This window comes from Symphalangus syndactylus, chromosome 4, assembly GCF_028878055.3.
Source record: "Symphalangus syndactylus isolate Jambi chromosome 4, NHGRI_mSymSyn1-v2.1_pri, whole genome shotgun sequence".
Lineage (NCBI taxonomy): Eukaryota > Metazoa > Chordata > Mammalia > Primates > Hylobatidae > Symphalangus > Symphalangus syndactylus.
Window position 1 is genome coordinate 139,272,400 of NC_072426.2, and position 17,885 is coordinate 139,290,284.

The window sequence follows — 17,885 nt, forward strand, 5'->3', positions numbered from 1 at the left end:
GCTTTGAAACAACACTGGCAGATTACTTAACATTGAAATTACACCTAGAACATGGGTATATCCCTAGGTGGTTTTGTTGCTACCAGGATGCAAATTATGATGAACTCCATTTTCCTTTAGTATATGTTCTCTTTGCAGATTGCTTTCATTTTTCAATAAAGTGTATCATCTCTACGTGCCATTGCAGACACCATCCCTGTTTCTGCAAACCCGAAAAGAAAAGAATCATCTATTTCTTCGTTCCCTATATGAGACTGCTGTGGTTAAGATGGATCATCAGCATGATTTTAAAGGGAAACTTTTAGACAGACGATGTTTCTGACTCGGAATAATTTTGCTTTAAGAAATGACCTGTCTGTTATCAGTGCTAACAGACTCTGCTACATTAAGCAAAGTGTAGACACCAAATAATATTATTGATGGACAATAAGAGAATGGGAAGTTTTTTCAAATGTAAATTGTATCAGCAAGTTAATAGTATTAATCAATATCACTTAATTTTCTGTGACTCAAATAGAATAATGTCAGTGAGGGTGCCTTATTAATATTAAGCAGCATGCATTTAATAGCAATATGTGTTACTGACACTATGAAACTTCTAAAGTAAAGCTGTAAAACATTACAAATAATATTGAGAGGAATATTTCATAGATCTTCAATTTTGTGCTTGTTTTAGAGTGAGTAAAATTATCTTTATTCTTCCCATTGTTTAAGGTCTCTAAGACTATGAAAAGAAGAAATAGAAATCAATATATTAAGTCAAGTTTCAGAGAGTCAGTGAGTTTTTAAATTTTGTAAAGTTTATTTCGCTGAGGCCATGTTGTTTTATGGCTGTGCAGTGTGAGGTATTAACCAAAGAGAAAGGACTCCGGACTTTGATTTGTGCCGAAAGGGAAATATTTTACAAAGAATAATAATAACCAGAAAGGTTGTAGTACAGTTTTTCTCGAAGTATCATAAAAATAGACTAAATAAAAATGGGGAAAAGTGGGGAAAAAGTTTCTTGTGTTTGTGTGAAGAAATGACCATCCAGTGGGTAAACCATAGAGCAATATATATAAAAAAGAGCAAATTTGCATGAACTATCTTACTTCCAGAAAGAGATCAAGATTTACTCCAAGATCTAGTGTCAATATTTAGAAAATAAGGAAACTTAATTCAAAAAGACGTATCAGGGTTGACTCCCACCCTGGCCACAAACGTAAACAATTACAGGCATAAGGGAAGAAAAAACAAATGTTTGCCCCGTCCTTACAAAATGTATGACGTGGGAAATATAAATAAACCAAATCTTGCTAGTGGTTGATTGTATACTTAATATTTGAGCAGTGTAAGAATGGAAGTTTTTAAAAACTTCTGAACTACTATAATTTATTTTCTTAAAGCTCAGGAGAGAAAATATTGGGCCATACACACAAAAAAGTTTCAATATTTACTTTTACGTTTCTGGATCAAAGCACTTTTCTGTCAATGTTTTCTCTTTTGAGACAAAGAGTTCAGAATGAATATTTGTGGTATGGATGATATTTTAAAAATGTCCTGAGAAATCCTATCCACAGACATTGTGGGCTATAAATGCAGATTGATATGATATTTCAATGGATCTTTTGTTAGGGGAACAATTTTGTTTTCTGACCTAAATAGAAAGGTATGTTTATTTGGAAATTTAGCATTTAATCATTTCCATAATGTAAAATTATGTTAAAACAGAAAAGGACTGAAAAAGGCAACATGCTGCTTGTGTTTAAGTTCAGAATGGATTGATCAATTTTGATTCATCTTGAACCTAATAAATATCATGAAATATTTTCATATTCTGGCAGAACAGTCCTTGTACTAACAGAATGTGTCTGTATCTGTATATGTATATAGATTTGTTTGTCTTACACTTCAGATTCACATCTGATTGTGTATTGAGATTATATTCTATTTCCTGATTTAAAAAGTAATTGAAGAAGACTGTGTTTAGCTTGAGGAGAAGTTCTATGCTCTTTGAAGGAACTTCTAAATTTGAAGTATGTTTGGACAGTTTCTTTCTTTATTTTTTTCTTCCTAGAGTCAATTATCCAAAGTCTAGCTTTCTTATATGGTACTCCTACCATCTTTCAAAAAATCTACACTGGGTAAAGACATATTGTTTTCAAATGGCCAGGTAAAAATCAGGTTACCTAGATGCACCTTCCAATACAGTGTGCAAGGAAAGGATGAGTGAACAATTTTATTTAACTCATTAATAGTACTTTACTGCAAGCACACTTTTTAGTTGTAGATTAGATGATTTTGTTGATTGTATATGGTAGTATATGGTAAAAGTGGAAAAGTAGATTTTGAAAAAAATGATAATGTTTTAAATAAAACATTGCATGGGATGCCTTTGTATGAACAAACACTAAAATAATGGACTGCAAATACTTTCTTTTCTATTATTAGAAATTTAAGAAAGACACATAATTACCTTAAAACATGTCATTTTCTGAAGAATATTTCTGATTCTATATAAAATATTTTTGTATTTATTTTTCTATTGTATCAAGAGCTTTTAAAATTTTTGATAATTGTTTCTCAAATTTGGAATTTATAATAACTTTGTGTGTCATGTTGGGGGAAATTTATTCTATGCACATGAAGTGCTACCAGAAAATTATTTTCTCTTTTAACTGGTGTAACACTCGCTAAAATGTATGTCTTAGAACTTTTGCCAAGTCTTACTTTTCCTTGGGAATTTGCTCAGTGGTTGTCAATCATGTAAAAATAGTTGACTTTTGAGACTTCACTGTTGCCTTCGTCTGAGAAAATTTTCATTATGCCTTCACTGTGAGCAAGAACAGTCAGAGTAGCCTTCTCAGACCTTCACATGACATCATCTTTCCTCCCTAAATCCAGTATCAATAAAAGCAGAAAGCTTAAACTGTATATGGAAAAAGTGTAATGAACAAATGCTCTTGGCTATTGTTGAATCTTTGAGCTATCTCTTCCAATCCCATAAATCTCGAGATAACGAATCTTCTAGCTCAATCATGTATTTCCTGGGCATACAAGTGTGGTATTTGGAGAAAAGGGGACACAATTCCCATAATTACGTTTAATAATATATGCCACTAAAATAAAAAAGAAAGGCAGCTGTCTTTTAATTGCTTTAAAAATGTTTATAACAGTAATCCACTAGAGATTGAGGGGCTTGTAAATATTTATTCTTGGAATAGTTAAATATCTAGTATTTTGGTTCTTAAAGCAAATTTGTCAAATAGGTAGCACAAGCAGCCTAATAAACTCTTATATGAACTCTTTGTTATACACAACTCATACTCCAATTCATGGTATATTCTCATTCACATTTTTGTGCTTCAAAATGTGTATATTGAAGACCTATTTATTTCTGGTACTATGGCATTAAGGATATTAAGGTGAGCAATACATACTTCCTGTTGTCAGTATTTTCAAAATCAGATTGAGGAAGCCGACTGAAAACAATTATGAAATCTTGTGTGTTGCCTTATTATTGGCAGAAGCACAGTCAGGACATGAAAGTAGAGACAATTAGGGCAAATGGAAGAGAAGGTTTCTGGGAAGGTTCTTTCTGGGAAAGCCTAAGGAGACTGAATTTTCTTGTCAGTGTGCTCTCGACTGGTAACCAGCTGTCAGATATCTTAGTGTTAATTCAAATAAATTATTCATTTTCTTGAGGATATTTAGTTTTCAAGTATTTTCTCCTGAGTGGACAGAAAGACTTCACCCTTGGCAAAAGTAGTGGTTCTTTACTTTGTATGACCCCTTTTGACAGTCTACTGTGGACTTGTCCCAGAAAAATAGATGGCGTTTGTGTTTATAAATTCGTACAAATTTTTGCATGTAGTTTTTCAGAAATCACAAACTTAAAGCCTCCTTAAAGCTGACGGCCTCAGCTTCAGACTGAAGAGTTAGAGCTCACTGAGGAATTGGGGACATGGGTGGAAGTGGCATTTTTTAAAGTTAAGGCCTAGGGTATCACAATCTTGAATTGCTTATTCTCATCATACGTTATTTTATAAAATGCACTTATTCTGCATGCTATAATAAACGCAGTCTTTCTGCTTTAGTCTCTGATTAAAAAAATGTTTGTTGTGCATTAACGGCAAATAACCTTTAGGGGAAAAACAAAACCTGTGGTTTTCCATGTAGCTTAAAAATTGTTCTCTCTGACATTTAATTTTGGCTTACTGGTTAGCTCCAACCCCCTATTTGACCATAAGAATCCAAGCAGAATTCCAAACAGATAGTAAATATTCTAATTGCACTTGGGCATTTTCCTAGTATCGTCCCAATAACCATTTTCCCATTTTTTTTTTTTTTTTAGTTCTGATCTCACTAACCTCAAATCATGTATTAAATGGGCCAAATGAACGATAATTCATACTTTTAAGACTATCTCCAACTTTGTTTTTTGAGGTAAAATAAATAGAAAATACCACATAAAAACGAAAACAAAATTCCAAAGTGGATTTGAGAATTTCATATGTATTTTTGCACCTAAGTGTCAAATATATTAGATTATAATGCATCCTAATACATATGAGTATAAATTGTCATGGTCCAACTTACTGTGCCAATGCATAAGTGAAATATTTTAGCATACAGAAATAGGACATAGATTTAAATAGAAGACAAATTAAGGAAATCTTCAAATGTGTGCAATATAAAGAAAGAAATGCATTTTAAACTATATGACAGGTTGAAAGTTCTAATGTGCCTTTTTTTTCTGCTGAGAATATCAAGATTTAAAGATGTATATGGGCTACAGTGCGTCAAGTCTGGCCATAAATGAATTGGCTTAGTCACTCACTATTGCTTTCTTTCAAAGAAATATTTGTTTTTTTCCTGAAGCAATTTATGGTGTATTCATCACTGCCAAACTATTCTGAAGTTATTAGTTTAGAAAAAATAACAATAAATAAATGGGCTTATGTCCTCCAGAGCTGTTTTTTCTCCTTTTAAGTACCATCTAGCCTGGTGCCCTTTCTTCTCCCCAGAAGTAATGTTTTTGCTTCTGTGAAGTGATTTATCCTTGGACTATGGATCTGTGTTTGATATAATCCATCAAGACATGGATCCTACTGCATATAAAAAGCCATTACAAGAAAATAAAATCTAAAACACATCTGAATTTTATTTTATGTGTACTGCTTTTATCTGAAATGTAGTATTGACAAAGTACATTTTGCTTAGTTGAGTGCCTCAGTTTTCAAGTCAACCATCTGACTCAAAGAAGAGTGGGAATTTATTCTTGCAGAAAAAAATAAATACTAATAAAGATGATGACAATGGTAATCATTTGTAGTGATTGGGAGCTTGTTAAAAATGTAGCATCTGAGGCTCCTCTCCAGACCTACCGAATCAGAGTCTGCACTTTGGCCGGATTCGCTATGATTCTTATGCAAATTAAAGTTAGGGAAGCACTGCTTCAGTGTCTAGTGGCCAGCACACTGCCAGCACTAAGAAAGGAAGAGACAGGCTGAGAGTCCCTGCCAGTGGATGATCACAGCTATTTGCGTTGTAAACGCACCTGATGGAAGTTTCAAATAACTAGTCAACTTGGATTTACCTTACAGTCTTAAAAAGTGTAAAATGTATTTTTATGAAAACCAACAAGCCTTATATTATAATTGGCAAAATATTTAACTTGGGTAAGTTTCTTGAGGGGGTCTGGCTTTAGGGATGCTGGAGCATTAGTGTTTTCTGCTGCATCTGTACGAAGCTGATTAGAATCTCGATTCAATTTCCGGCATCAAAACCACCCTCTTAGCTAGTGTTATAAACTATTCTGTACACTCTTTGTGGCTTTGCTGCTATGAGAGTAAACGAAAGTAAGCATTTCTTTGCTTCTTTAGACTGCCTTTCCATTGGAAATAGGGCCAGTGAGGGGTTAAAAGGAGAAATCTAATTATAGTAAAGATTTATCCATATGTTGAAATGATAACCTACATTTTACTAATTTCTATTTTCTTCCTTTTTAGATTCACACATAAATCTAACCCCTTCCTTCTATCTCATGTCAGTTTTGCACTGGATGAATAATTTTATATGATAAACCTTTGATCAAAGCCTAAAACATTGCACAGCTTTTAGGACTGAAGTTTAAACTTCATAAATAACTAATTCTCTATAGTGGAAAACTTCATAAATATTAAGATTTAAATCCAATGAAAGACAGTAATTTGAAAAGCATGGATTTTGTTACTTTCTACAATTTTAATGTATTTTCTTTCTTTTCCCTTTGGTTTCACAGAAGAAAATCTGAAGAAAGTTTCAAAAATAAAGAAAATTGGTAAACCTGTAAAAAACAAATATCCCTGTATTTCCAGGCATTTTTCAATGTTCTACTGTCTCATGATTAATTTATTATTTCTCAAGTTTCTTGTGCTTCCTGAAGTTACTGTGCTTTGACTCTGGCAGTACTAAGGGATTGGTTGGTGTAGCTTGTATTCAAATAAACAGGGAGACTATTTTATTGTTACACTAATATTTATAACCAACTTTAAAAGAGAAATTCACATACTGGTTATCAATGAACTCTCCCATGGTTTCACAATGGTTTATAGAACTTTGCTTTATTAAGTAGCATAATACACTAGGTAAAAAAAGATAGAGTCAGACGGGGAGCAGTTGCTCACTCCTGTAATCCCAGCATTTTGGGAGGCTGAGGCAGGAGTATTACTGGAGGCCAGGAGTTTGTTATCAGCCTGGGCAACATGGCAAAACCCTTTCTGTACAAAAAATGCAAAAATTAACAGGCATTACAAAAATTAGCCCAGCGCAGTGGAGTGTGTCTGTAGTGGCAGCTACTTGGGAAGCTGAGGTAGGAGGACTACTAGAGTCTGGGAGGTTCAGGTTAAGGCTACAGTGAGCCGTGATCACACCACTGCACTCCAGCCTGGGTAACAGAGAGACCCTAACTCAAAAATAGTAATAATAGACTCAGAGTGTTTTCAGGTTTTAGGGTAATGACTTGGTGGCTCTTGAAAATATGGACCATGTTATATTTGCCATTAAAGATAAAAAATCTGGCATCTAGTTGATGCCTAAATAAATGTTGACTGAAGTATTACTTTTGGTAGTTATATATCCATTCTACAGAGACTCAGGGGCAATGCCATCTTTAGATAAAGTGTATTATAAATTGTATGAAATATGGTGAATGAATTGCTACAATAGCACTATATTCTTTTGTCTTGATTGCACCTTGCATTATAAAATTATCTTAGTTTATAAAATATCACATGGTTTAGTTGTTACTGCTTTTCCTTTTTCCTCTCGGTGAAGACCTGCTGCTGTTCATAAGAATCCACAGAAGATGCAGACATTCTTATCCGATTTTCAGATATTTGCGAATTAACTCAAGATTGCCTATTTCTCTTTATTTAGAATCTCCATAATCAGTAACCTTCTTATTCAAGGAAACTACTTTCCCCCTCTCCACAAGCAACAATGTAAAAAAATGGAGTTATGCCCTTTTACAGGTGGCTAATATTTGTCCTGTAACAGTTCCAGTGCATTCAGTTATGATTACTTTCTGAAAGATCTGTCTCTATCCAGACCACGTTTCCATATTTTTAACAATGCTTTTTTAATTAGCTTTGTTTGTATTGATTTCACGAAAATATTTTACATTTTAATTCAACTTTTCTTTTTTTAGCTGTATTTTGGGGCGATATTGCCTTAGATGATGAAGACTTAAATATCTTTCAAATAGATAGGACAATTGACCTTACGCAGAACCCCTTTGGAAACCTTGGACATACCACAGGTATGGTTGATTGTTTCAGAAAATTTGTCTTTATTTTGGAGAAAATATACTCTTGAAGTGCTATAAATATTTTTGGATCATTTTTCATCTCCTGTCGATCAACTTTGACTTCCTATACACAAATATACATATTTAGAAATGCAGGTTTTATTCATAGTTTTCATTTTATTAATTTATTTTTTTACCAAACAGGTTGTAGTATTTGCTACATACTAGGTCTGGTTTAAGTGCTTTGCAGATATTAACTCTCTGAATCTTCATAACAACCCCCTCAGGGTAGTTACTAATATCACTATGATTTTAGAAATCAGCAGATTGAGATTTAGAAGGCTATACAGCTTTCTTATTGTCACATCATCAGGAAGTGGCCATGTCAGAACCAGAATTCAATTCTGAAAAAAGCTTGATTTCGTCCTCTTGAGTATTATATTAAATTGCCTCTCATTTGGATATCGAGTTGCAAAATGTAAATTATTCTTAGAGAAATTATATAGGAAATATATTTGAAATTATATAGGTATAATATTTGGAAAATTTATATATCTATATAATTTTTGTAAAAACCCCAGAAGGCAATTTTAATTTTATTGATTTAAACATGTTTGAATTATGCCTGTAAGAAACTTGATATATGTAAGAGATTATTTCGGTTCTCATGTAACTATTTTTTTAATTAAAATTTCAAAATTCTTTATAGTATCTTGGTAAAATTTTGATCTGTACATTATTTTGGAGAAAATTGCAAGGTTAGAAAGTTAAAATCTCTTTCTGTAATTATATTAATAGCTAAAATATTTATTTCATGTCATGCTTTTGATTTCATTGCATTCTCCCTTTTTAGTATTTTTATTTTCTCCTATTCTATGGAAATACAATATGTAGTCCTTTCTGGTATCAAATGCACATGTATATTATAGACTTAAGACTTTTTACTGTGACTTTTTACTTTGCCCAATTTACTTTATTTGCAACTTTTTACTATGACCAGTTTTAAATATATCGAAATATTTCTACCTATTAGACTGTAGAATAGTGGTATTCTTACTTGTTAGATTCAGCAGTTTTTAACAGTTTATTATTTTCACTGAACGTTTGTGTGTGTACGTATGTGTGCATACATGCGTAAGTATGTTTAAAACAAATTTGAAGTCAGCTGGAAAAAAACACACTTTAATATTATTAGGTAGTCTGGCATGCACTTTGTAAGAATAAGGATATTATTCTATATAATCAAAATACCATTATCAGAAAGAAAAATTTATTTAAAGTAGGAATATATGAAAGAAAGCCTAAGGAATTCATCTAAAATAATAACACGTACTATTTAAAAATAGTGTGCTTTGGTGTTTGTTATGCATAGTGACAATCTTTTCTAAAACATATATCAATATAGGTGCTAATATTGCTGTGCAGTGTCATCACAGAGAGTGTATCCCTGTAGATTATGTTTCTTGGCCAAATATCCAGTTGCTGTATCACCTGTAACACTGTCATGGAGGCAACGCATTCTGGACAGTAGAGCAACGATACAACAATAAAATGCTAGATTTATGATAAGTTGCATTTCCAATTTTTATTAAAATTTTCATTAGCTCTAAGCTTTAGATCACTTCTTTGACCTCCCTTCTCCCATTATTTTGAAGGCATTAGTTCTCTATGATTTTAAATTTTTAAAATGTTGTTATTTAATTTAATTTTATTTATTGTTAAACTCTGAGACCATAATAATTGGAAGAAAAATAGCATTATTTTAGACATAGAATAAAACAGATTATACTGATAATAATAAAAACACTTATTCTAAATTTTTCTGTGGAAGGTACATGTTTGAAAGTTCAACAGTAACTCGCACTATTCAGCTGAATTTCAAACAATGTAATATAAATATAGTTGTTACATAATGGTCATTTCAAACATCATTGATGCCATACTTTTAAAATGTTTCTTCTAATTGCTTAGGAATGAATGTATTTAAGTATTACCTCATCTTTCTAAAATGTGCAATGAAAAAATTTCAAAAATGTTTCTCAAGATGCACAGCAAAAATGTGGCCATGTAATGCAAGTAATTAAGTAGATTATTAGTCAGTGAACAAGCACTCTAACTTATTTGCCTTATAAGGACTTATTTGATTTTTCCTTTAAGAGACTTATATAGCAATAGATTTTATCATTATTTTTTTAGCTTCAGTCTAGGTAATTAGATTCAGTACTAATTTTGAATAAAAATAGATATTGGAAGGAAATAGTTCAAGTGATTTGTGAATAGTTTGTTGTCTTCGTGGAATTACGGCTTTCTTTGTCTTAGCCCCAAGATGCTCTATGAACCATAGATACTCCTTGTTACTAGAAATTCATAGGTATTTGTTAAGATGTCGTTAGTGATTATATTGGTTGTTTGCTCATTAATAACATTTTCTTACTTGTCTAATAAAAATTCAAGGAGAATAGAGAAAATAGGTGACAAAACTGAGAGTAGCATTTTATAAAAGCCCTGGAATGAAAATCTGGAGACTTGAATTTTTGCTAAATGCTCTGCTTTCTGACTTATGACAGGAATCTACCTTTTCTAGGTTTTGTTGGTAAAATTGCAAGAACACATATTTCCTTATTCCTACCGTTTCCTATTCCTTTTGCATTATAGACATTTTTTACACTCTGTTTTTTATAAGTTTTTCAAATTACACAGTGTAACAGAATATATTTTGCAGCTGAACGTTAGTTTGGATTCCTGTGGCTTTTTCCAAATTATGTTTTTGATTTCTATAAATTCAACTAAATTTTCAAAATGTAGTTGAATATATTGTTAAAATGTGATATGCTTCATGTATACATATGTAACAAACCTGCACGTTGTGCATGTGTACCCTAGAACTTAAAGTATAATAAAAAAGTATATATATATAAAATGTAATATGATTTAAAAAGTTTTTGAAATTCATGGAAGCTTTGGAAGAAAACGTGCATTACGCATTTGCTCTTCTAATGTTTTCATTTCCATTTGCTGATTTGGCCTCCGAAAATATTCAGTTTGCACTGGGGAAATAGCTGGCATGCAGTCAACAGGGCAGAACAACTTGCTGTCATTCTATATAGCACTATGTGATGTCAAGGTCACAGTAAAGAAAAATGTTTCAAATTATCAATAGATGACTGAATTGTTATGATGTCCAAATAAAGCCATGTACATTGCTCTCTGAGTCTCCCCATCCCCTTGTTTTAGTTACCATCAAATTATCAATAGATGACTGAATTGTTATGATGTCCAAATAAAGCCATTTACATTGCTCTCTGAGTCTCCCCATCCCCTTGTTTTAGTTACCATCAAATTATCAATAGATGACTCAATTGTTATGATGTCCAAATAAAGCCATTTACATTGCTCTCTGAGTCTCCCCGTCCCCTTACTTCAACAAGTAACATTGGTTACTGTAGAGTTTTTACCCTCTTCAAAGATTCATGGATATTCATAATTTCAACACTTTAAGACCACACAAAAAAATGACCAAAGAGAAATCATCGTTGCCTGTGACTGCTTTTTATTTGCAAGAACTTTAACATATTTTGAGTTTAACTCATTTCCTTTTATTCTTTAAGGTGGACTTGGAGACCATGCTATGTCAAAGAAGCGAGGGGCCCTCTACCAACTTATAGACAGGATAAGAAGAATTGGCTTTGGTATATCAATGTTTAAAGTTGCAGACGCTTGACTTGATGTACAGTAAATATTATACTCATAGCAGTTCAGTTTATTAAAATCAGTGTGCCATTATGATGTAAAGTATGTAAAGGATATATTCTAAAAATTTTTATTTTGCTAGCTCATATCTGATCAAAGCCTTTTAGAACTCATTTGGAATCATTTGAAATGTTCCTTTAATTTATTTTAAGCTTCTCTCTATTAAAACATGTATCAGGTGTTTATTTTATTATTGATACATATTTCCAGGCAATTGGGCATCACACCAAGGTATTTTTATAAAGCCTGGAGTTATATCAATTTTAGTCAAGTGAAAAAATATCATGGTTATTTGTTTTGAAATAAATCTACTTAAAGTAGAATGAAAAACTAATTACTGGATTTAAAAAGTTAAAATGTTTTGACCATTCAAAAAATAGAAAATAGTTATAAATATAAACATTCAGAAAAACTGCCTCTGGTTCACAATTAGTTAATATTTACAGTATTGAATGTATTAAAAATTATTTGTAGATTTTAGAGGTTTGTTTAAAATCCCATATGCATAGCTCATATTCTAACGTTCCATAAATTGATGGATTATTAATTAAATACTTGAAGTACGTATTTCCAAGGAATAATTTTTCCAAGCAAAGATGCTTTGCTCCAGGCTATTGAAAAGACAGACATGTTAGAGACAGAGTCCGTATTTGTTGTGTCAAAGTATACACCAGTGGCAAGGTATTCATATTGACAGTGGTAGATAAGAAAGAATAATCATGTAAATTTAGGAGAAACAAAAACAGCAACAGAAATATTATGAAAGGCCATTAAGAAAAGGAAAAGACTATAGACCTGAAAGCTGTTCCAGAATAGAATGCATTTTTTTCACGTTGTGTACTGACCTCTAAATCATGCTGCATTCCTTAATATGAATCCTGAGGAAACTGGAATGGAGATAGCTTGTTGTACGGGAGGCTGAGACCGTATCTGTCTTACTGTTACTTCATTTACTACCTGTATAATATGGTATTCTTAATTTTAGACTGTACTATAGAATATCAGTTCAGATTTGAAGGATTAGGAAACTAGCAGGAGTAGCAAGAATCTTAAATATCATGGGACTTTATTAAACAATATCTGTTTTAACTGTTGGTGAATTGGTAGTGACTAGCAAGACAGGAAACAGAAAACAAATTTTCTGTGGCCTATAAGCCTAACTGACATCTATCCACTTTAGGCTGTTGTATGGATATCCATCAAAATTCACTCACAGAACATTAAAAAATAGTATTTTGACATGAAAGCCTTCAATATTTTAATGCTTTTGTTCAAGTATGTGATATAACTGAAGTTTTTCTTTAATGCATTTTGACTTCTGGCATTTATACAAAAAATATGTAAATAAGACATTTTAACTTTTGTCCTTTAAGAGGTAAATGATTCCCTGACCAAGAACTTCTGTTTCACAGAATGTTTTAAATGTCACTGCAGGCTTGGAGCAAAACAACACAGTTAAGGGAAAAGTACCTCTACAATTCTCAGGGCAAAATGAGAAAAATCGAGTTCCCAGAGCTGCTACATCAAGAACAGAAAGAATATGGCCTGGAGGCGTTATTCCTTACGTTATAGGAGGCAACTTCACTGGTAAGATACTCCCAGCATGTCTGTTTTCATAAAGAAATAAAAACTATCATACAGATTAAGTGTCTATTTTTATAGAATATTAACATAGGATACATAGTATTAAGTCAAGGTTGGAAAACTACTTCATTAACTTAGGTTATTAGTGTAGAGTGTCTTTGAAATTGAAAAAATATCTTTGGTCTTGTGTTGTAAGAGTTTAAAGCACTGTTCTGGTTTTTAAACAGAGTTTCAGATGTGCCTCTTAAATTTGGAAGCTGATCTCTTCAACTGACAGGAAGAATGTATGCCTCATTTATAGAGCCTTGTAGACACATATTTGTAGAGATAGTGAGCTTTAGCCCTCTGATTATAAAGTGAGTGTCCGTTCTTAACAATGACTCATTTGTGGTGCCATAAACTAGTATTCTTTGGTTGATGATAGAGGTGGCATTTTGCACTGCTCAGCCAGACTTAGGATAGAGGATCCAGCAAGAAGCATTCTTCCTGGGGCAACCACCTTTTCATTAACATCACACATTTTTTCTAGGTAGCCAGAGAGCCATGTTCAAGCAGGCCATGAGGCACTGGGAAAAGCACACATGTGTGACTTTCATAGAAAGAAGTGATGAAGAGAGTTACATTGTATTCACCTATAGGCCTTGTGGGTAAGTAGAACTAGGGACTGGCTTAAGGAAAAAAAAATTAAAAGGAAAACAATTAAATGTTCATAGGTAAGATTTATTTCTTAAGATTTGCTTTGTATTTTGGCCATCAGAAAGCCTGGATTTTACATAAAAATATTACATACTAGGTATGTGTATTCTTTGATCACAGTCCTCTGTGCATCTACTGCAAGTGTATTCTTTTCTACCCCCTCAGTTACTTTCTAACAATGACAGTACCAACATCCCACTCACCTGAGCTAGAAACTTCAGTATAGTCAACTATACTGTTGTGCTGCCTCTAAAATAGTGCAGTTGTGCTGCCTCTAAAATAGTGCAGTACGTTTTTATTGATAGTCACTGTATCTTTTGATTTCAACTTCTATTCATGTCAATGCCCTAGTTCATTCATGTATTTATCATCTCACACCTGGTCTGTTTATATATCATTAACCTAGATATTTTTGGATAGTTCCATAAATTATGACTTATTCAGCAGTGTTTCCTTCTAAATTAATTTTGGCTTGATATGTTTTGGTTACATTTGAAATACTTCCTGCATCTTATCTATTTAATATTTAAGAGATCCAAATCCAGACCATCCTTGTATCTTTCTGGCTATCTAATAGGAAAGGTTATAAACTCATCTTGCATATTTCTAAATCCATAATCTATTCAGATCAATACATCTTTCCTCCTTCCCACATATCAATTTTGTAAAACACATCCAAAGTTCCGATCACTTATTATTTTATTGCCTAATATCTGTTTGCAATAAATTTATATTTATATAAATTATCTTTTATTTTTGAATAATTTCCCATTTCACTTGTTTATCCTGCCAAACTGTTTTTCCTCATTCACTATCATATCTTCGTGGTTTTGTCATGATAGTTTTGCTGCATGGAATGCCTTTACTTCCCTTTTCTTATCAGTGGAAATCTTTCACATCTTTCATTCTCACCCATTCCTGAGCTGCCCACATTGGGATTTTGCTCTATCCATAGCTGTAATCGTAATATTACCACAGTTTATCCAAATGTCTGTCTTTCTCAATGATGAGGATGGGTAACTTACCTCTGTGTCCCTCATGACACCCAGCCCACTACTTTACATGTAGGCGATCAAGAAAGTACTGACAATTTAAACATCAACTAAGGAACCGGCACGGTGGCTCACGCCTGTAATCCCAGCACTTTAAGAGGCCGAGGCAGGTGGATCACTTGAGGTCAGGAGTTCGAAACCAGCCTGGCCAATATGGTGAAACTCTGTCTCTACTAAAAATACAAAAATTAACCAGGCGTGTTGGCGTGCACCTGTAATCGGGAGGCTAAGGCAGGAGAATAGCTGGAACCTGGGAGGCAGAGGTTGCAGTGAGCTGAGATTACGCCACTGCACTCCAGCCTGTGCAACAGAGGAAGACTCCTCTCAAAATAAATAAATAAATACTTAATAAATAAATAAATAAACATTATGTAAGTACATTGAGCATATTCCTCACACACAATAAAAGAAGGTTAAGAATTTTTCTTTTACGTTACAAGATTGTAAGACTTTCAGGGGATATTTAAGGACATGTATTTCAATTATTTTAGAAATGTGAAAACTGAAATGTGGCTTTCCCAAAGAAACTCAAATCTGTAGTTGCACTCCTGAAGTTAGCCCCTTGAGTATTGATATATACATATATAGTATTAATCAATATGTACATCTATATATAGAAGTATATAATTCCTATAATGTGATATATATGTATTAATATATATTTGTACGTGCATATACATATGTGTATTAATATATACCTATATTTGTGATTTTTATAGTAGTAATGCAGTAATGCTGAATTTTGGTAATTTATCTTGCTACTCATTTTACAGTTCAAACTTTTCTCTGTGTTGTGTTTTGGTGCTAGGAAGGATGATACTTGTACAGGAATTCATCACTGCCTGGCAAAACATTATAATCATTCTAACTTCATTTGGAATCACCATTGTTGACACGATTTCATAAAACATCACATTTCATGATGATTTTCCTAAGATAATGCTTCACTTAAATCTCATAAAAATTCCTTTAAATTATTAAAGAGCTGGGTAGTTGGTGTGCATAAAGTACTTCAGCTCAACTAGAATAAGATCCTTGTCAAGTCAAGCACATTAACACGCCTATTGGGCTTCAATATTGGGTCTTTCCTCTCATAAAAAAAGACAACAATGTGGCAATAAATGTGTAGCATTTAACAATATCTAGTGTAATTGTTCATTGAGAGTCTGCAAGGTAGTGTCATTGATACTGATGGCAACATACATCAATTCTAACTTTAATCTGATAAGAAACACATCTTACCATTTAATAACGCTTTTATCACTTTCATTTACCTCTCCCACAAAGTTAGGCAACTGGCAACTCTTGAGATTTTTTTAAAATAAGAGCTAAAATAATCTTGCCCGTATTTATAGGAAGGTCTATTATACATGAAACTACCTGTGTCTTTTAGAACATTAACTATTATTTCCCACCTTATTCTACTATAGTCAGCTCTTATTCAATTAACATTTATTGGTACATTTTCCGTATCAGGCCTTTGGTAGATGGGAAAATAATAAAGTATGATAAACAAAAGGTGGAGGTCAGAACTTTTTGCCACTTAGCTCCAGTGCATTTCCTCTTCTGAAATTGTATTATAAGTATAGTTTATGTATGACTGCAGACATATTTGTATATATAGGCACATGTATGTTTCTAGATATATGATCTCTTTGATTCATCTTCAGTGGGACATAGGCTTTAACCTTCACCCTTATATTGGTAAAAGGTTTGAACTGAGCTGTAAGTATTTTATTTACATTTGCATTTGGTACAACAGTATGAGAGAACTCTGGTTGTAGCTGATTAGCGGGCTGCTCATCAGACTTTCTCAGCTACTTATCCTTATAGAGACAGGTAAGAGAGGAGGTTCTCTAACTGACTTCTTATTTATTCTTTTCCTTATTTTTTTCTTCAACGAAGTATTTTTCAGTGAATGGTTATTGTCATCAGTGGCATTTATTTATTTTGCAAGATGATTGATTATTATTAGCAAAATGTGAGATTATTTTATGATAGAGATTGATTTCATTCTTTGTGAGAGGTTTATATAACTATATTTATTACCTCAGTCTATTATGTAGCCTTTTATAGCTAAATATATTCTATTTACATGACTTCTCTTCTTTTATTAGATAATTTTTGTGGAACAATCTTACTTTTTTAATCTACTTATCTTTAATGATTGCCAAAAAAGTAAATAAACAAAAAAATTACAGTTAACCTGTTTAACTAATCTTTAAATTTTATGATTAAATGATATTTAACTTTGGTCTATTTGATTATTCAGGTTATAAAAGTAGACACTTTTGAGCTGGGCGCAGTGGCTCATGCCTGTAATTACAGCACTTTGGGAGGCCGAGGTGGGCGGATCACGAGGTCAGGAGATCAAGACCATCCTGGCTAACATGGTGAAACCCCGTCTCTACTAAAAATACAAAAAAAATTAGCCGGGCATAGTGGCGGGTGCCTGTAGTCCCAGCTACTCGGGAGGCTGAGGCAGGAGAATGGCATGAACCCGGGAGACGGAGCTTGCAGTGAGCCGAGATCGCACCACTGCACTCCAGCCTGGGGGACAGAGCGAGACTCCGTCTTAAAAAAAAAAAAAAAAAAAAAGGGTAGACACTGTTTCATCCTATACTTGTTGAATTCTCATTTTGCCCCACTTACATACTAAGTTTTGGGAATGTAAAGTTGAACATAAGGTGTTTTCTCTCCTCAAGGAGTAACGTTATATAGTTAGGCAGAGGGGGTGTGCTAGCCAGGATTCTTCTTTGCAAACAACAGAGACTGGCTAACTTAAAGAGAAAAAACGATTTATTAGAAGGTCCTTGTCTCCATTTGAGACCACCTCAGCCTGGACTTTGTTGTCCATATAACTATCAGCATTTTGATCAAAACCATTCAACAAGTCTCTAGGAAGTTCTAAACTTTTCCACATCTTTCTGTCTTCTGATCCCTCCAAACTGTACCAACCACTGCCTGTTACCCAGTTCCAAAATTGCTTCCACATTTTCAGGTAATTTTTAGCAGTGCTCCACTCCCAGTACCAA

The 17,885-nt window shown here is 33.1% G+C and overlaps 1 protein-coding gene across 3 annotated transcripts in view; it reads left to right on the forward strand.

The window, feature by feature from the left end:
- The window catches only part of TLL1 (tolloid like 1), a 235,950-nt gene that overhangs the window by 108,103 nt on the left and 109,962 nt on the right, over window positions 1-17,885 (forward strand). For all 3 annotated transcript variants that reach the window (XM_055276332.2, XM_055276334.2, XM_055276333.2), the window contains 4 exons: window positions 7,670-7,780; window positions 11,377-11,457; window positions 12,953-13,105; window positions 13,632-13,749. In XM_055276332.2, the coding sequence (XP_055132307.1) occupies window positions 7,670-7,780; window positions 11,377-11,457; window positions 12,953-13,105; window positions 13,632-13,749 (463 nt within the window). The remainder of the gene's footprint in view (window positions 1-7,669; window positions 7,781-11,376; window positions 11,458-12,952; window positions 13,106-13,631; window positions 13,750-17,885) is intronic.